A 20,194-nucleotide genomic window follows, 5' to 3' on the forward strand; every position below is an offset into this window, starting at 1 on the left:
TGCTGCAAGTGAATGACAAATGATTTATGCTGCAAGTGAATGACAAAGTGTCACATCAGTAATGTGCATAGCCCAGGTGAAAGAGGCACACCTTTTAGTTCAGGGAATACTTAGGACAGCACAATTTTGAAACAGAGATGAAAAATACTATTTCTTTACACCCCAAATGGTCACATTGAATGTTATGTCATGTACAGCCCTACTAGTGCAGAAGTAGTGGGACAGTCCAAGATCCCAGCCATGCGCAATAGCAAACTACAGCCTTGCTTGGCCTCATGCTGTACCAGCAGCACTATCACCTGTGCTTCCTTTCTTCTTCAGCCTCACCCTGGGGTATTTGGCAGTTGTTCTGTTGCTCCCAGCCACACAAAAACTTGATGACCCCAGGCACAGTACTCAGTCTTGTCCAGCTCCCTCTACTTCCCCACCAGCCAGGGTGGGTTCGCCTGTATAATCCCGTTGCCCTTTTGTCCCCCTAACATAATAGTTATAGGGCACTTGACAATGCCAGCCAGATTTCAGCATTACCCCGCAATTGAAGTTAATAAAGCTGGCTTTGTCATTTTAAAACCACTACAAGAATTGCCTGCAGCCTTTGTGTCAGAATATAATGCTTTAAAAATGTACATCCCTTTCACTTTCCTCCTCAGATTCTCACAAAGAGAAATTACCTGCTGGTTCTTTGGAGGTTCTGCTGCAGTACCTTTCGATAGTTGCCGTACTTCTTTCTGAATTTCAGCAAAAGCTTTATTTATCTTGCTCACTTTGTCAGCGTTTGCAATGTTTATCTGCAGGGAGAAAAAAAACAGCCCACATTGGTGTTCTAAACTGAAATTGCACTGGCATCATTTTTGTACAACTGTTAACTAGCTAATGTTATATGCATATCTTACAACATTACAGTAGGAATGTTTTTATACTAGAATTTCGGTTGTCAGTTATATTGCTGAGTCATGTACAAATGTTGGAATAAATACAGAATTATGAAAGTTGTCAGACTTGCTGTGTTGGGAAAGGAGCTCACACCAACCCACCGCACTCTGGGCAGGATCTTGGCCATACAACAGCACTTCACACTGCACCTGGTCCAGAAGCATGCCACACATCCCAAACTGCAGGCTGTCTCCTGCTATTCCAAAGGCTTTCATTCACATCTCAGCAATTTACATAGGCAGAAGCAAACTGTGCACTGTTAGACATATTTATGCCTTTTGCCTTCAAAGCTGCTGTAATTTCAGACATTAACAATAATTCCATTCATTCCTGAGACAGCAGCCAGGAGGACCAGCAGTAAGAAAGTGGGGGCACGAGGCCAATAAAACAATCTATTTAGATTAGAGGATAATTGATAATAAACTATAGGTTGACTCAAGAAATACAGGTTCAGCTCCTTGCTCAAATTAGAGTATATGGGGCTGTGGGCAATTCAATTTGCTTAGGCCTTCTCTTTTCCATGAGAGCCTGTTGGCAGCTCCCAGCTTCAGCAGTGCCGAAAGTGTCAGTTTGTGTTCCAAATACCCTTTGCACTCAGGCAGGAACTGCTCTGCGGAACGAGGCTCTGCAGCTGGGATGTGTGTCTGCATCAAAAGCTGTTTGAATAGTTACTATGGAGTCTCACTGAGGAACAAACCCATTTAAACACATTTTTTTGAGCATTTTTACAGTACTACTTAAAGATACGTAAATCCCCAAAGGCTTAATGAATTAAAGAATACAGCTTCAAACACACAGAATAAAATTTTACTCCTAATAAGCTGCTGAGTTCTCACGAAGATGCTTTTAAGCCTGTTCCTCCTTTTATTATACAGAGCCCTTTAGACTAAGTGCAGATTTCACGCCAGCAACGTGAAATTGTTTCGTGGCTCCCTGTTTATTTCCACAGTTTGTTGTGTTCCTGTCTGTCAGCCAGATTAACCTGTCAGGTGGCTTTCTCTTGCAGAATAAGATCTCAAAGGGCCTTTTTTAGGAGCTGCCACTTCCTTCTGCATAGCAGGCCAAGTGGTGTGCAGTGAGGGGCAGCGCCTCAATTCCCTCGTTGTAAAAAGTTTTCCTTATATCTAGTCTAAATCTCCTCTCTTTTAGGTGGAACCCATTTCCTCTTGTCCTACCACTACAGACCCGCTAAAGAGTCTGTCCCCTTCTTTCCTGTAGCTCCCCTTTAGATACTGACAGGCCGCTCTCAGGTCACCTCACAGCCTTCTCTTCTCCAGGCTGAGCAGCGCCAGCTCTCTCAGCCTGTCCTTACAGAAGAGATGTTCCCTCCGTGGATAATTTCTGCGGCCCTCCGGACACGCTCTAGCAGGCCCACCTCTCCTGCGCCGAGCTCTCCCCGCCCGGACGCAGCACTCCGGCCGCTCTCCCATCGCAGCGCAGTCCGCAGCGCACCTCGCCCCGCTGCTCGCGCGGCTTTTGATGCAGCCCAGGAGAACCGCGGCCGCGACCTCAGCACGCGCAAACCCGCAGCCCCGGGGAAACCGCGGAGCGGCTCAGCCCCGCCGGCTCCCGCTCACCTTTCTCAGCCCGGAGGTGACGGGCCGCGCCCGGCCCTTCCCGCGGGCCTTCCCGGCGGCAGCGCCGCGGGCGATAGCGAAAACGTTGGCCGACTTCGCCGCCTTCCGCGCCCGGCTCTTCCCCATGGCCGCCGCCGCGAGCAGCCGGCGCGCGCCTGACGTCACGACTGAGCGCCGGGGGAAGCCCTGACGTCACCGGCCCGGGATTCCCCTCCGCGGGGCCGCCGTTCGCAGCGCGTGCGATGTTGAGGACGGGCGGCGGCGCCGGGCCGGGCGGGGGGAGAAGCAGCGCACGGCGGCAGCCCCTCGGCACGCAGCTGGAACACACAGAAGCGTTTCCGTGTGTGCTGCGCGGGGCCGCATCCCGCCGGGGGCCGCCGGGCGATGGGGCACTGGGAGCCGCCCCGCCGGGCTGTGGGGGTTGGGGTGGCCCCGAGGGGCCGCGCCGCGGGGCAGGGCCGGGCCGGGCGGGCCGCTTATCGCGGCGGGGCGTCGCCGCACGGCGCCTTCAAAGCGGGCGGAGGGGCCGGCGGGGCCGCTTCTCGCGTCTCGCTTCTCGTCCCATCGCGTCGCGTCGCGTCCCGAAGCCGGAGCCATGCTGCACTGGGGATACGACGAGCACAACGGTACGGGCGTCGGGGCCGGGGACGGAGGCTGCTGTCGGAGCTGTCCGGAGCTGCCCGGGGAAGGGGCGGCCCGGCGAGGCGCGGAGCTGCGAATCCGGCTCTGCTCCTGTCCCCGCGGCGCGATCCAGGCGCGTCCCTGTGCGGGGTTCCCTGTGTTGCATCGCGGTGCGGGCGTTGCCGGCGCTGTCTCTAGCTCCGGCCGTGTCCCGTTCTGCTGCGCGATGCCGCGATCGGGGTTTGTCGTTTCACTCCCACGGGGAGATGCTTTGGGGTCTGGGATGTTTCGTGCTTCCCTTCATCTCAGCGATCTTGGAATCGCCGAGGTGCTCCCAGCGGAAAGCTCAATGCCGCTGCTCTGCTTTGATCCGTAACTCGTGCAGACGCTGCTCTTGTGCTGTGTGCTCCAGTGCATGCAGATGGGAATGGGAGAGCTCCTGGACCCGGCTGGAAACACACAAATAGCACAGCTTGTATCGTGTTAGTGCACAGGGCAATAAGGCACTGTGACAGCAAAAACAAGAAATATATATTGACATGAATTTATGGCATGGAGCTGCCATGACTCCATGGGTGGGGGTTAGGGACAAGTTCTATACCAGAGGGTGGTGGGCATGGAACAGGCTGCCCAGGGCAGTGGGCATGGCCTGAGTGCCGAAGTTCAGGGAGCATTTGGACACTGCTCTCAGACCTTTTCGGATGGTTCTGTGTGGAACCGGGCGTTGTACTCAGTGATCCTTGTGGCTTCCGTCCAACTCGGGGTGTTTTGTAAATCTGATTCTATGTGCTAGTGCACACAGCAGTGGTACTGCTCAGAGCTTCCCTTTGTGGTGTTTTTGTTCCCTCTCCGCTGGAGTGGATGCGCCATTCCCAAAGAACTGGGTGGCAGTGGACAGCTACAGTGCCACAGCAATTGAGTGCTGTCTGCTGCTGTGTGCTCTCCCCATCCCCATTAGAAGCTGATGACTCTTGTTTTTTTCATGTGTTTCTCCCTGTGTTTTCCAAGGATGCTGCAAACTTAACTTGCAGGGCACAGATAAGCAGTCCCTGTCCCTCTCTTATCCTGGCCCTCCTTCTGGCTTCTAGGAAGGGGAGGGCACCAGAATTTCTATCGGGCTGGTCCTGGACCCTCCTGAGGCCCCTTTCTCCCCCAAGCCCTGTTTACTGGCTGATAACATGTTTGGGTGGAGTTTGGCTCCCCACTCTTTTTCAGCTCCTGGCCACTGTGAGGTGGGCTGTATCCCAGCATCCCATCGCCTGCCCCTCAAACCCACAAGAGAATAAAGGAGAGAGGTTGGGTGTCCTACACCTGACTGCCCTTCCCTAGCATCAGCTCTATTTCTCAACTCTTTCCATGTATTTCTTGCATTAGTTTTGCCAGTTGTTCAACTGAACAGTGGAAGCATGAGATTGCTGTGCCTTTTGCACCATATTTTTTGCCTGCATGGCCCTGAATAGCTTCTCTAAAACTGAGATCTGCTTTTGCTACTCGGGAGGTAGCAGCAGAGTGAAGTTAATTAAATTGGATGCAGTTGTATATTAAAGTTGACTTCCTGAAGAGTGGGGGAACTGTCTGCATTCACTCTGACCTCAGCATTTGTTACTTGCAGGGATAAAAGCCCTGTTTCTTTTTTAACTGGGGAAAAACTCGTTTGCCCCTTAGCAATAAGTGCTGCTTAAATCACTTTGTGCATAAACCATCAAATATTACAGATCCCTGTCTGCGTTTACAGTGTATCTACGTACAAGGCTGACTGGTATGCAGAGAATGAAACCTTCCTCACTGCTTTGATGCACATATTTCTGAAATGCTAAGAGGCACTATTTTATTTCCATGCAAACCTTGGCCTTTGTTTCCTTGCCGTTCTCCTTACCTCATGGTTCTAGCAGTGCTTACACAGAGGCATAACGCTGAGATCTTGGGCACTGGCTGCAGTGCAGGGCAGAAATTCCCACTTTAGTTAGGACACCAAGTGAGAATCCACTGCCTTAAGTTTACACCTTGCTTGATGTGGAATTAATTATGTGGAAAGTATTATATATACTGTGCTTTTTTGCAGACATGTCACTGCGTCTCTTCCAACCCTTACACTGAGGTGTTCTGTAAAGAAAAAGGGATGTGATAGTTTTGATATCTGTAGTAAAAAAACAGCACTGCATTTTGCCCGTTATTAATTTTGCCCATTATGTATTTTCAATTGTTTTAAGTAGAGCTAATATTATAGGAAATGAATATGTAACTGGATGACTTGCAAGCATTTTGTGTTTTCACCTGTACATATGGTATATTTATGCAAGTATAGAGGCTCACTGCAACCAAACAATGTCCCAGAATGTGTCTGCCATCATATTGAAATGGAGACATGTAATCCAGGTCTGAATTTAGATGAAATTTCAGTGCTGAAGTTCCCACTGGTTTAAGTCTGGTTGTATGACATGCATTTGAGTGTCGTGTCTGTGGACTTACAGATACAATGACATATTTTCCTGCAGTCATACAAAATGCTTGCTTTGGGATGGGGTCAGTAGAAATGAGCTGAGCCAGTTTTCCCAGTGTTACAGGAGTTGGATTGCAGTAGGATTGCTGTAGATGTTCTAGTAAGGAATATCGCTCAATAAAACAAGGTGATATAAAAGAAGTGTAAATCTCTTTTCACTTTCCTGCATATGTAAGGACAGATTTCTGGCAATCTTGTGTTACTGGCAGGTGAAAATGTGGCTTTGGTCATCCGAGCCAAGGACAAACACCAAGGCAGGTGCAATGACTTGTTGATGACTAAATGAAAAGTTTATTGCTGAATAATTGTCTAATGTTAGAGTCACATACCTAGGTCTTCTTTTTGTCCCGTGTTTATTATTTATGAATGCAAATCACTCATTATTTACTGTACAGTACCTATAGTTATTGCTGAGATAGAGCAGCAAGTCCAAGTAGTTAAATATATTTTACTTCAGTATATCCTAAGTATTAAAATTAAGTAGCAATATGCTTTTCCTAAGCATCCTAAAATGAAGCACCAGGTATGACTCATAGAGTAAATGCTTCTTCAGTGACTAGAACTGTGCAGTGCATGTCTAACTGCAAGGTACTAGCATCCAAGCACAACTAAAACTATATTGTTTGCTAAACTGTAGTAAATCAACATATTGAATGGTTTTGACCACCATTTGTGAAATGAGAAGAATTAAGTTTACACAGCTTTGTATTTCAAATGAGCAGTGTTTTGCCTAATGGGTTAATTAAGTCATTAGCAATTACTTTGTAACAAAGTCAAGACCAAAGGCCTTTGTTCTTCTTGAAGCCTAAGCCTTGGCTGCTCTGTGCAAGAGACCCCTCAGCTCTCACATCCCCTGCTCGGGGCAGTGAGCCCAGGTGGGAGCCAGCTCTGCTTCCCAATTCACTGCTGCATGCCGGGACTATCCCAGCACCTGCAGATTTCTGAGCTATGTTCACTACTGTTGAAATCCAGGACAGAAAACTATCTGACTCCTTTTGATGTGAGGCTATTAATCATAGTGTACTACAACCTAAGCTTTTCTTTGCCATTTTGTTTATTGAAGTACTGAGACGTACAGAGAGATTCAAAATTGGATTGATTTTTGGGATGAGATCAGTTACCTTTCATATAGGGATTAATGATTTCTGGTTGTACAGATTTACAAGCTGAGTTTCTGGTGCTTGTATTTAAGTTTCTGTAATATCTGTTTTTTCTTAGTTAAGTGAATTATTATGCTTCTCACCCATGCTAAGCCTCAAGGAAAAAACAAGTGCTATGCTCTTTATAATACTGATAGATCATTAGCACTGCACATGGCCTTTCAGTATCTAGAAGGGGGTTATAAGAAAGAAGGGAACAGACTTGTTAGCAGAGTCTATTGTGATAGGACAAGGGGAAATGGTTTCAAACTAAAAGAGGGAAAATTTGGATTGGATATAAGAAAGAAGTTTTTTACAATAAGGGTGGTGAAGCACTGGAACAGGTTTGCCCAAGGAGGTGGTGGAACCCCATTCCTGCAGACATTAAGCAAGGTATGTGAACGGATCCCAAGAGCTGCTGTTGTGACACAGAGCAACAAAAGTAACTGAATATTTTGATCTGGGTTTTTCTGTTGAACTCATTTGGAATTTAAAATAACGCAAGCAAGAAAAATTCAGGCTTATCATTCTTTTGGCTTATGAAGCTTCTCCAATACTTCACAGGGCCTGCCCACTGGAAGGAGGTTTTTCCTGTCGCTAATGGAGATCGGCAGTCACCAATTGACATCAAAACTGAGGAAACCAAGTATGACCCCTCTCTCCGTCCTCTAAATCCCAATTATGATCCAGCTTCTGCTAAAATCATCCTGAACAACGGGCACTCCACCAGCGTTGAGTTTGATGACACTGTGAACAAATCAGGTTTGTTCCTTTCCTATTGCATTGTTTTCTTCCCCCATTTCCTGAATGGAGCGCAGTCTGGCCGTATCTCTCAGCCAGATGTGACCTCCTCAAACCAGTAAGGCTCTGCTCCTCTGGGTGAGATTCCCATTCCCCTGTCTTTCAGCCTGTTGGGATGTGGAGTCATATTCCCAGAGGAGTTTTAGATTGTGTTTCTTGGGAAGCACTAGGATTCCTTCTTTGCATATTTTCTTTGCAATAGAAGTTGATGTGCCCCAACCAACTCGATAGTGCCAGCAGCCCAGTTTGAACCATAATTGTGAAAAATTTTGCAGATCCTACTCTTTCACTGTGGATTAATCCTTTGAGTCTCATTACAGGTTTATTCCAACCAAATTACTCAAATCTCGTACCTGATTTTAGTTGCAGGTTTGACTGTACATCCTTTTCCTTTTTATGACCCATGCTTGGACTTCTTATGTTAGGAAAGAACCAACGCAGAACAAGTGAAAAACATCCCAAGGGATCTCCTTTCTTCTCTGAAAAGTGTCATTGTTCTGGTCTTTTACAGGGCTGTATAGTTTCCCTTTTTGCCAGCAATAATTCTTATTTAGAAGTTCTCTGATTTAGTGCAGTCTTTGTAATGTTAATACCTGCATCATTAGAGGCTTTTCTTGGATGGCAGACTTGCTACCACCCCTCCTCTGAAACTGTAGGATTGTAGTTTCTTGAAGCAGTAAAATCCTCATGTGGATGTGTGAGGCTTAGCTGAGGATGAAAGCCAGAGGGGGACTAATAAGTGATCATCTTGTCCCTCAGTACGAGGACTTGTTGGCTGATAGTGGCAACAGTGACAGACAGAGGTGGAAGCAACATCCTGCTTGGTTTCCTGAACAGTCTTAGTCTGACTGAAATCTTCTGTCAGTCTGTGTAACACCGGATATTGCCTGAAAGCCACCAGCTGGCTGGCAGAGATCTGGTCTGGCCTTGTGTGTCAGAGGCCACCAGACTTCCCTGGATTAATCTCTTCTTCAGGTCTAGTAGGTGTGGGTGAATTAAAGCACATCTCTTACAAAAACATTCAATCATCTGCCTTCAAAATTTCCAGTGACAGCAAATCTTCCACTGCCCTTGGTTGTTCTAGTTGTTGATTACTCTCATGGTTAAAAAGTCAAGATCACAAATTATTTCTGGTGTGAGTCAGAACAGCTCAGTGTTTAAATTTCTTTTCTTTAAGTAATAAATTAAAAAAGAAGTACACCAGTAGCCTCTTTCACTTTTTAACTTTACCCGTGAAGTGATAAGACCTCAACACATATTTCTGCAGGCTTACACTGGTGGGAAGGCAGGGGTAATATGATTCTCTTCCTACTGCTTTCCTCAGGCCATAAATCCAAGGATACAACAAAGCACTGGCAGCTGTTGATTAGATAATTCACAAGCTTAATCCTCAGTCACTTTCAGAATTCTGTCTTCTATGTATGAAATACATTCTTCAGTCATACATGTGCAGCTTTACATTTCAGCCATTTTCACACATTGCTTATAAAAAATTCAGATCTTTCTGCATCTGTAAACTGACTTTTTCACTATTTTACCTGGTATTTGTTACTGATAAACCATCAGTAGTAATGTTTTTGTTTTCTTTCAGATCGTTGATCAGAAAAAAGTATTGAATTCTGAGTAATTTTTTGCTTTGTGGCTGTTTGAATGGAAGATTTTTGCCATCACTGTATGATGTGACACAAATACATCATCAGGCCATTTTCCACGTTTTTCGGAAGTATTTAATCGAATGTTGATGCATTTCTGTGCAGTTGTTTTTCCTCCGCCAGTATAACACTGATCTTTACACATTTTCAGGTTTGTTTGCCAACAAGTTCTCAGTCCTCAAAAGAAGGAATTTGTTTTAGCAGTGCCACTACCCTCATCCCCTTTGGTCACTAGGTTTATAGGCTCTGTAAAAGTAAGTTCTTGAGTTGAAGTTTTAAGAACAAACATTTTTGCCCACAGATAAACAGTTCCAGTTCCTTCCCACTCTCCAGGCTACTTGTGTTAGCATATAGGCAAGCTAATAAATTCTTCTCTTACAATTACCTGGTGGCATTTTACCCCCGACAAGGTTTATCTTTTGGATTAAAACTGGAAAAAGAAATAAGTGGCTGTTGTCCTTCCCAGTGCTCTTAATTTAAAAAATATCTCCTTGAAGCTTCCATCTTGTGTTTTTAAAATCTCTACAATGAGCCAGTAAAACATCTCAGACCAATCCCCATACCCTCCAAGGAAACATGGATGGAGCAGAGAGAGAGAGTGGAGTGATTTGCTCTGCAGTGAGTAAAGAGTTTTTTTGAATGTGATTTGTGTTCAAGTGTCTGTGCAGACTTGGGTCCACCCAACTGCTCAGAAAAACACGAATGCTTTACAGAAGGTAAACAGTGGAAGTCCATCCATATTGGTGTTCAGCTGAACGAAATGGCAAATTAAATGTCAGTAATAGTGCACTTGTACAATGTGTATCTAGTTGTGTTAGCATCTGCTCCTTCCAGTTTCTCAGACTTCTGTCAGCTGTAATTGGATCTGGCTGCAAAAGAAGGAAAGAGCCTTGAAATTTTTTTATGATCCACCTACTTTCCTCTGAACTTCAAACAGGAGAAAAAAATCTATTCATATTTTATTTTTCTGATCCTCCCCTTTACTCATAAAATCTATTTTATGCTTAATTTCTCAGTTATTCTTTCAAATACATTCAAGACAGGACACTACTTGCCAAACAGAAACACTTCTCCATTTTTCCATCTTCTGAGAAATACCAGAGCCCTAGCAAGACACACCTGGTGATAACCTGGTGGTAACCCTTCAGTGGGCCGTAACCCACTAATCTGTACATCAACACAGTTTTGATAGTCACATTTTGGACAAACAAGGATTCCTTTATAACACATCAAAGAAAAGAGAACCCATACAAAAGCTTTTGAGAAGAAGTAGCATAATGCCCAGAAACTGAATCTTTAAGTTTAAGCAAGTTTAAACTCACACCAATAGCCTCAAGAGCTCCAGTTCCTTCACTTAAGCCCTCTCCTGTGTTTGGGTTTGTAGTGCTGACCGGGGGGCCGCTCTGTGGGACCTACAGGCTGCGCCAGATCCACTTCCACTGGGGTTCCAACGACGAGGCTGGCTCTGAGCACGCTGTGGATGGGATGAAGTATGCAGCAGAGGTAAGGCTTGGCGCAGAATCATTTGTTCCTCTGAACCTGTGACTAGCATTCCATTTTGAGAATAATTTTGCCCCTCAACTCCCACTTTTCCTTCTCCCTTCATTATATCAAAAGACAAGCAGTCTTCCTGAAGTGTTTCGTGCTTGATCCATTCTAAAAGGAGAAGCTGTTTGATTGAGAACTGCACCCTAAGGTCTATGTCAGGCAGCTCTGGCCTGGCATTGTCACAGGGGACAGGTGCACTGGTTGCTCTGGCATGGAGAGCCCTCTCCTGCTCTGTCTTCTTCGATCTGTTGGAGTAATCCACCATAGAGAGTGCTCAGTCCAACAGTGACTGATTCCTCTTTGCAAATGGAAGTAATGTGGAGTGTTTTGATGAGACTGAGATCTATATCAGCAATAGTTCAGAGAGTGAAGAGTTTTCTGGGGTTGAAAAGAAGTAAACTGTATAAATGCTAGTGGAAAAATAAAAGTCTTGTAATACTAAAGAAGAAAAAAATGTTGAAATGTATGCACGGTGCTGTTATCAGATATTGCTGGAAATGCTTTAAGAGACAGTGGTCAGAAAAAAAAAATCATTTTTCTAACACTAATGGGGAAAAATGACATTTGCAGTGTTTAAAGGCTTATGTTTTCCACAGGAACCAGGTGGGATGGAATATAAAGAATTAATAGAGGTGCTTTAAAACCATTCAGTGCCAAAACAAAATTTCTAGCTGAGAAAATATAAATGTGTATCCCATCTAAGAAACCAAATGGAAGGAGAAAATATCTGAATTTCTAGCCAGTCTAAAAAGCTTTCCGTTGCCTGTTGGTTGGGTAACCCTCCACAAGAAGCTCTCTAGATGTCATTTTGGCTATGAGATAAGAAACCCAGAATTCAGACCAAGGCTTCTGAGCACTGCTTACTCAAAAGAAAATACATCAAAAGGAGAAATGAAGATGATTTCAGTGCTCATGTCCATGAGGAAGATGTGAAAGATTTCAAGAAAAAGCATCAACTGTGTTGAAGAAAGAAGTAGTGTACAGGTAAAAAAGAGTGGAAGGCTCAGCCCCCTAACTCTACAGGAAAGCAGAAGACATCCACAACTCCATTCTTTGTGGCAACATATGGTCAGATCAAGGTCTCCTCACAAGCTGCAATGACACAGTGGTGGTAAGACGGTATATATTCCTTAAAAGAGAAGTCACAAGCCTTTGAGACGGGGGCTGTACCAAAAGTGTTTCCCAGCACTGTTTGTTTGGGAGTTTTGATTTTTTGGGGGTTGGTTTGGGGTTCTTCTGGCAAAATTCTGATGGAGTCTTATTTAGTTATGAGAATTTTGCTTTTTGTTCTTTGTTGTTTTTTTTCTTTTTTAAAATCCACAATAAAAGTCAATTCCGACTGAGAGTTTCTGTTTCCTTTTTGTGTATGTAAAAATGTAATTGTTTAAAAATTGTTCGACGTAGCTGCTTTGAACTTCTAATCATGAGTGGTGCAGGCACAATGAGCTCCAGGATACTTGTTCACCTCAGAGTGGTTTGATGGACTCTGTTCTCCACTTCGTTTAATTAATAGCACTTGTAAGCAACTTTCCTTCAAGGATTCTGAAACTGTGAGCCAGCAAATCTTTCATCGTGAGCATGTGTGTTATTATTGATTTCAGTAGAATTCCTTACTTGCTGAAGGTTATGTTTCAGCCATTTAGAACCCAAGTACTCAGCAAATGTTAATTATATCCTGTAACAACTAGTAACAGCTCTGTATTACAGATACAGAAGATTGAAGCTCATAGAGGCTAGGCAATTAGTGAGGTGTGGAGTCAAAGTCTTCACTTCACTAGATCTGTATTTCAACTATGTTGAAATTGTTATTGTGCTGCTTCTCATATAAATCCTTTAAAGTGAGTTCCAGCTTTCCCAAACTGTTCTTGTACTGGAGATCTTAACATTTCAAAGAGATGCCCCCTTTTCAGGAGCTCACCCCTGTTTAAGTCATTCAGTGAGGCTGTTTTTCAGCACTCCTATGGAGTCAAGTGCAAAATCTAAGAAGATGCTCACCAATTTTAGAAAAGGCAATTCCCTGCCCTGCTTCTGAGCCTCTCTTATCTGAAAATTGTGGCAGATAAGATGCAGTAATCCACTGAGGATCTGTGGGAGGAATTAACATTTGTGAGGTACTTGGTCCTGAGTGCAGTATGTGTTCTCTCTGCAGTTTGGCAGTCAGACCTTTGCTCAGTGTGGGTGTTCTGGGGAACCAGGAGCTCCCACTGCTAAGCCTGGGCAGGATTTAGAGATCCTGGCTTAGCAGGAGGAACTGAAGTGGTACGGGGGCTTTTCCTGTCTTCAGGAGGCAGATAGCAAGGAGTCCTCACCCTTGTGGGTGTCTTCAAGTTCTTAAGCAACTACCATAAGACAGTTGCAGAATAGTACCTGTTGGAAATTCAAATGCTCAAACCTGAGATAATCAAGCTACTTTTAAGTTCCTAATACTAGTAATCATAGAAAATGACCTTTGGAATGCATCAAAGATGAAGTTTTGATATTCAGCTTGAACTTAACAGGGGATAAGAGGTTACTGCAAGTTTAACATGTTCCTCTGCCCATTTTCTGCTTGCAGCTGATTTACTGAAAGCTTGATTAGGAAAAAAAGAAACAAAGAACTAATGACATCCCCATGATTTTCAATCACTCATTAAAATCAGCTATACCCAAAGCTTTAGCTTTAGTTACATAACCAGGGGATATCTTGTCTTAGCCTCGAAATCTGGGACTTGGGAGTGGTTTGCTAGGCACTGTACTATGCTGATTGCTGCTAGGTAATGCCAGCCACTGGCAATGCTTGCTGCAATTTGTGAGAGCTGTGTGTTTGGCAATTTCAATAAATACTGTGGTGAGAAAAGTGTCTTTGAATGCAAATAAGTGAAGTAGAATAATGTTACCAGTAAATTTCTAGTATTAATTTGTGACTCTTCCAGTTCAGCAAGAGTTGATGCTGTCTGTGCCTTTTGCTTTTCAGCTTCATGTAGTTCACTGGAATGCTGAAAAATATTCCAGTTTTGTTGAGGCAGCTCGTCAGTCAGATGGATTGGCAGTCATGGCTGTGTTTCTGAAGGTAAGCCCCCGCCAAAAAATCTGCATTATGAGCCCAAAGTTATTAACAGTGATGGTGTAAAAGTGATGCTTGTGCTACAAGAGCTCTCACTTTCCATTTCACGTTATAATGACTCAGGAAGTTTCACCGTCTTTCTTAGCACATGTAAGTCACTTACTGTCACCTAACAAAAGCTGTATGAAGCAGATTCAGTATGTGTTTGCTTTCTGATTTTTATCTTTTTTGACATATTTTCTCCAGAGCACAACTATTGCATTTTTCTTTCTCTTGTTTAATAGATTGGTGAATGCAACCCTCAGCTGAAGAAGATCACCGACCGCCTGGACACCATCAGAATCAAGGTGAACAAATATTTCTAAAAGACTCCAGATATCAGTGGCTGCTTTCATTGTTTTGTTTCTGGTAACCTGGCTGCTACTCCTCTTACCTTCATGGTCCCTGCTGTGCATGTCCAGGATGCTGCCAGCCTGTGTCGTGATGGAACAAGCCTTGCCTCCTTTGACATAATTTGCTTTTAAATAATACTGCATGTAAATAGATGAATAATTTAATAGATATAAAGCACCAATGCACTTGTAAGAAGCAATTTCTTTTTATTTCTTATGACCACAACGTACTTCTTTTTAATTTTCAGGGTAAGAGAGCATTATTCACCAACTTTGATCCTAGTTGCCTGCTTCCCAAATCCCTGGACTACTGGACTTACTTTGGCTCTCTCACTGTTCCACCTCTTCTTGAAAGTGTCATCTGGATTGTCCTGAGAGAGCCCATAAATGTTTGTTCCGAACAGGTATATCTTGATTTTTCCCTACTGTAGAAATAAGGCTTTTGTAAGGCTTCAGTGGTAAATGCCGCCGAAAAGGATAAATTTTTGCAGACTCTGACACTGCATGCCTCATGAAATTAAACAATATATATATATACAAAAAAATTAGTCTACTTCCATGGCATTAAATTAAGCTTCACACTATATATTCACGTTGCAACAGTGACACCCAGTGGGCTGATCATTTGGTATGTAGAATTTTTTTACAGCAGAGAGACCAAAGTGAATCAGATCAATACTGGAAGTTTGTAAGTACGTCACTTATGATATGTTATTAATACTGTAAATCTCAAGATCTTTACACCAAAGCATTTGTCTAATTCATGGCTGGTGTACTTCAAATACTTCAGTAAGATTTGATACACTGGGCCACATGCTCAGCAGAAGTGATGGCTACAGTCTTTGCACAAGGCCTTAGAATAGTTCACAGAATGGGATGTTTCTTAAGTGACCTCAAATTCTGTTTTTAACTGATTCTGAATTGTGTATTCTCTCTGTGCTTCTATTTTTCTCATCTCTATCTCCTCACTCCTTCAAGTGCGTTCTTGCAGGAATCATTGCAACACAATCTAGGACTGAAAATTTGCATTAAGATATGAATTTCCCAAAGACAATCCATTGTTCAGGTCAAAAAGCACCTGGGCTAATTTATAGTTAATATATCCTAAAATGTGAGACGTATGGAAACACCCATGTGTAACAGATTCAGAGGATGAAGCATTGGAAAGGATGCAAAATACAGTGATTCTTTAATATTTCGCACTCCATATGTATTTGCAATCTTATATATTAAAGTACAAATATGCTGTTTCAGATAAATATAAGCACACACAAAGTTAAAAATGCAGTTCATATCATGACTGATACTGTTTGACCAATTTTACTTCTCAAATGGGACTGTTTTGGGGACTATACAGTTTACTGCCCACTTATAAGTATTATAAGTACTATAAATATTAAAAATATTAGCTGTGGAGTGGAGTAAAAAAAGATAGCACTGGCATTTTTTGCTCTTAATGAAATTAAGGTACCAAGTGCTCTACAACTCAATGTAATATGAAGATGAGATGACTTTTGTACGATCCTACACTTGGTAACCTAGAAAGGAAGTAAGTTGGTACATAGAAATAAGAAATGTTGGAAATATTAGAAATTAGGCCAAGTATGAAACTTCAGATCTGAATTAGATATTCAGTATTTACCACGTGGTTTTTCATTAGTGTGAGTGCGAGGGTTTCCTGCTGAACGCTCTGTGTCTCTCGATTGCAGCTCGCCCAATTCCGCAGCCTCCTGAGCACAGCTGAGGACGAGGTGGCCTGCTGCCTGCTGCGGAACTACCGCCCTCCACAGCCCCTGAAGGGCCGAGAAGTCAGAAGGAATTAAAGATGTAAAGCAACAACAGGCCACCTCTGACACCGAAGGCCCAATTGTCGTTGCTAATATACTTTGTGATTTTATTTTTATTTTTTGGTGAGTTGTTCTAACAAACAGGTGTTTAATTACTGGTTAACTATGCAGTCATTTCTCCCAGACAGAAACGTCCTGAGCTTTGGCAGTTCCATCACTGATGTTAACAGGTCAATGTGTTTGTGTGCGCTGCTGTGGGAGCATTGAGATGTTTGTGTTACATGCACAGAGTGTTATCAGAAGGATTTGGTGCGGTGAAGGAGTTTTCCAGAAATGGTCATCAAATTACTGCACAGGATCCCTGGTATTAATGGCAGTACAGGATGTTCTGAAATTATTCTTCTGGTCTTTAACGTACCATTGAACTTAGTAAAGATTCTGTATATGTTGGATCACATCAGGTGGATTAGGGATTCCTGAGTTCTGCTGTAGAGGTGATGAAATTGTCCCGCACCTTGAAAACTGCGCAGTCACAAAGAGATCTGTGAGTTCATGCCTAAATCCAGTCTGTTGCATCTGATGAACAATAAGGATGGAATACCATGTCCATGTAGCATCAGAATCCTACCACATAAAATAGTCTTCAAGAGGCAGAGACAGCCCTTGCTTTAGACTGGTTCGTATAATCCACACAGCATTGCTCAGGAACGGAATATCTCCTAGGTGCATGTTGAAGCTCTCCTGTTGCAGATAAACTTGAGTCACTGCACTTGTATTCAGATACCAAAGATAGCCCTTAAGCCAAAGAAATCAGAATCAAATCAATATCCAATAAAAGATCAGTTCATGGTAGCAATGTCTTGAAATGCCTGTTTTCAGTGAACTGACCTGAGCCTGTGTTACTCTCAGGAGCTTTTTTTTAAAAAAAATTATTTGAATCTCATTGTTTGTTTTAAGCCAATTTAATTTTTCTTATTTTCAATAATAACAAATTTGCCATAGCATATAGCTTGTATAGGTAGATTACCCTAAAACTGTGAGAACTAGATAGTGAAAACCAGCAGTACTGGAGAGGCAGCTAAAGATTTCATGAGCAGCAATTGCCTCTGTAGTACCTCTGACCTCATCTTCCACAACTACTCTCTATCAGTTTGTTTTTTCATAGGTTTCATATACTGTGCCTCTTACCTCATCAGGTCTTTTTATCTTAAATGGGCAAATATGAGGGAAATCACAAACAGGATTGTTTTTATATGCCTTCTTTAACTGAATAAAATAGACATAGAGTCATAGATACTTTAGCTTAGTTTGAGACAGGTGTATTTTACTATTTTTTTTTATCTTCTCCCCAGAATATAGGTGCTACTGCTGCAAGGCCTCTCAATGCCTTCTGATTGTATTCTAAAGGAATGAACACAAGTAGTAGGATTACTATAAGGCATTTGGCAGCAGCAGGTACAAATAGTAACCAAAGAGGAAAAACCTGCCGGCACTTTTTGTTTTCTGACATAGGAAGAAGAATGCAGCTGAAAAGACATCAGTCTGCTTCTTTCTGAGTGAGGATGTCTGCAAGGTGTGTGCGGAGAGAATGAGAGTGTGTTGTGTGCTTTCGTACCCTTTGTTAGATTTAGTGTTGGATCTGATATATTTTCTGATCATGTAAGTAGCTGCAGAATATGAACAAAATGTTAACAAATCACATGAAACTTATACAACTTTCTTGCCGAGATGAGAAAGCAGTAAGGCTTCATGTCAGAAACAAAACTTGTACATGTTTTTATGTATTGAAAATAGTGGAGTTGATCCAGTGCTTTGATATTTATGAGGATTTTATCAAAATAAAAAATTGATTTATGTCTGTGTCTTGTATTTTCTATCAAAGTGATGAACGTTTTACAGAGCAATCTGCAGTTTTATTACTGGAGCTCTAAGTTTGGGAAATATTGTCACCCCCCCCTCTGAAATCCATCAATGGGTAGCCTGGTATTAGGTATCAGGTGGTGAAGTGCTGGAAGAGGTTGCCCAGGGAGGTAGTGGATGCCCCATCCCTGGAGATGTTGAAGACCAAGTTAGATGGAGCCCTGAGCAACCTGATCGAATGCCTGATGTAGTGGTTTGCAACCCTGCTATGGCTGGGGAGTTGGAACTAGGTGGTCTTTGAAGTCCCTTCCCACCCAAGCCATTCTATGATTCTATTGCCTTTTGTATGTTCCAAATAAATCATCTTTGGCAGCAGCAAGGAATTTGATCAACTGTACTTAGAGTTTCTGATAGCACTTCTAGACTGCATGATGTTTGCAAGTAACTTTTAGAAGAAGACATTCACAGGAATTCTAATATCCTATGTCTAGGCTGAAAGCTGATGGCGCTTGAACAAGGCAACAAATGTTCAGCTGACTGAAATTCCTTTGGAAGCAGATTGTTATCTCTTTGTAGTGAGTGCCTCTCAGAGCATGGACCAGTCCCAGCACTGCATCCTCTGACTGGGCTGTCATCCTCAGTCACGGCCTTAGTGCTCATGCTACTTTGAGCTTCACTATACTGCCTGCTGGGTGCTCCCAGGGAGTTCAGGCTCGAGTGTGGGCTCTGTGCTATGTTAACATCACTCTGGAGCAGATGAGGCTAAACTGTCTGCCTGTCTGCCCCAGCTGCAGCTCTCTTTGATCAGAGGTTATCCTCTGACACACTTGGAGATTTCATACGAAGAAGAATGAAATGCTCAATGACCAAAAAAATGCACAGGGCATTTGTTGAAAAGAATATCTGTCAAGAGCTGTATACAGCTGAATGACTGGTCACCCATACACTTCTTATCAGAATTAAATAAATTGCAGAGGATCCCTGGGGTCAGCTGTGCTCTTTTTGGCACAGGAGGGAAGCAGTGCACACTGCTGTATTCACAGCCTGTGCCAGTCACATTTGTGATGTCATGATGCTCTCTTTGGTCGTTTTGAGGTCATTTATGTATTTTGTGATTTCACAAATAAGCAGTTTACCTGGAAATCACTAGTGTTCTCAGCACTCAAACTTGCACTTCCAAATTGTTTTAAAACATGGTAATGTTCATGGTAATGCAGAAAACAGGCACCAAACCGAGGGTAGTCAAAAGAATGCTGTGTGCCCAGGTCTGTAGGTGGCATCAGCAATCCAAAAATTGCTGAAGATGATTTGAACAGTATTTCTGTTAGTTATTTCATTGTGAGTACAGTTATAACCAAGAGCAATGCCTTACTGGTGTTATATCATCAAACTGTGCAGTGTAATAGTCACAGTACCGCACTATTCAACAATGTGTTCACTCTCAAATTTCACAAACAATCTCAGCAGGCACTACCCAAAGAACTTCCAGACTAGTCCAGGAGCAATTCATCAGCAAAACAAAAACAGGCACAAAGCTAACAACAAAGCTTTTTCCAAATGCCTGCTCCACCAAGACTGAATTGTTTGCAGCCGACTGAAACATGGCAGTAGCTCTATATGACAAAAATCAAAACTAATAATTAACATTGTTTGAGTAGCTGCAACACTGTGTGTGGTGCTGTCAGCCAAGCATCCTCAGCAAATCTTTGAAACATTCTCCTTTTATGCACAGTCTGAAGGTGGTGGTATAATTGCTGTTTCTATATAGTTTCTAAAATGCTTACAGACAGTGCTAAGATAACTGTATGTGTTTTGTCTACATATATTTGCCTCTCTCTATGTTATGTTCTCTATATATGAGTGTATGCACACATAAACCATAGAGAAAGAGTTGGAGAACATCTTAAATGCAGAACATATTCTGTTGAATGTTATGTAGGTGAGCAGAAGCTGGATTGCAGCACCCTCCTCACATCTGCACACACTGTCCTGTGTCCAGAGAGGCTTCAGTTTGGCTGTGTGGAGGCATTGGTACAGCTACGTTCATCAGGCAAATAGGTAGGAATGATAAACGTACAGTGTCAGTGCTATTCCACCTGCACAGGAGTGTGTCCTGGATGCTGGAGATGCCCAGTGTTCTCAAACAGTGCCAATGTTAAAGTTATTCTGCTTCAATAGGAGTATCTGGAGATGAATGATTGAGGAAAGGAGTATTGGATTTGAAAAAATTATTACAGACTCTGCTGTACTCACTGGTGTAAAATGTTGGGCTGAACTTGAGCAACTGAGTGGGGGGTTGTGAAGAAGAAGAGAAATGCCAAAGATAGAAGCATGACTACCA

At 43.0% G+C, this 20,194-nt stretch overlaps 2 protein-coding genes across 2 annotated transcripts in view; one reads left to right on the forward strand and one right to left on the reverse strand.

Annotated features, from left to right (window-relative positions):
- The window catches only part of RBIS (ribosomal biogenesis factor), a 2,952-nt gene extending 306 nt beyond the window's left edge, over positions 1 to 2,646 (reverse strand). Inside the window, exons 1-2 of the mRNA XM_042869015.1 lie at positions 2,511 to 2,646; positions 672 to 788 (exon numbers count right to left, since the gene is read on the reverse strand). Coding sequence (XP_042724949.1) covers positions 672 to 788; positions 2,511 to 2,636 — 243 coding nt within the window. The 5' untranslated portion in view covers positions 2,637 to 2,646. The remainder of the gene's footprint in view (positions 1 to 671; positions 789 to 2,510) is intronic.
- A 387-nt stretch (positions 2,647 to 3,033) lies between these two features.
- On the forward strand, positions 3,034 to 17,849 carry LOC122178849 (carbonic anhydrase 13-like). The gene is made up of 7 exons (XM_042869336.1): positions 3,034 to 3,136; positions 7,335 to 7,532; positions 10,608 to 10,726; positions 13,725 to 13,820; positions 14,099 to 14,161; positions 14,455 to 14,610; positions 15,916 to 17,849. Exons 1-7 carry the CDS (start codon positions 3,106 to 3,108, stop codon positions 16,027 to 16,029), a joined length of 777 nt encoding a protein of 258 aa, XP_042725270.1. The 5' UTR covers positions 3,034 to 3,105; the 3' UTR covers positions 16,030 to 17,849.
- Positions 17,850 to 20,194: the final 2,345 nt, after the last annotated feature.

This window comes from Lagopus leucura, unplaced genomic scaffold (genome assembly GCF_019238085.1).
Source record: "Lagopus leucura isolate 7727_CA_CO unplaced genomic scaffold, USGS_WTPT01 Super-Scaffold_100002, whole genome shotgun sequence".
Lineage (NCBI taxonomy): Eukaryota > Metazoa > Chordata > Aves > Galliformes > Phasianidae > Lagopus > Lagopus leucura.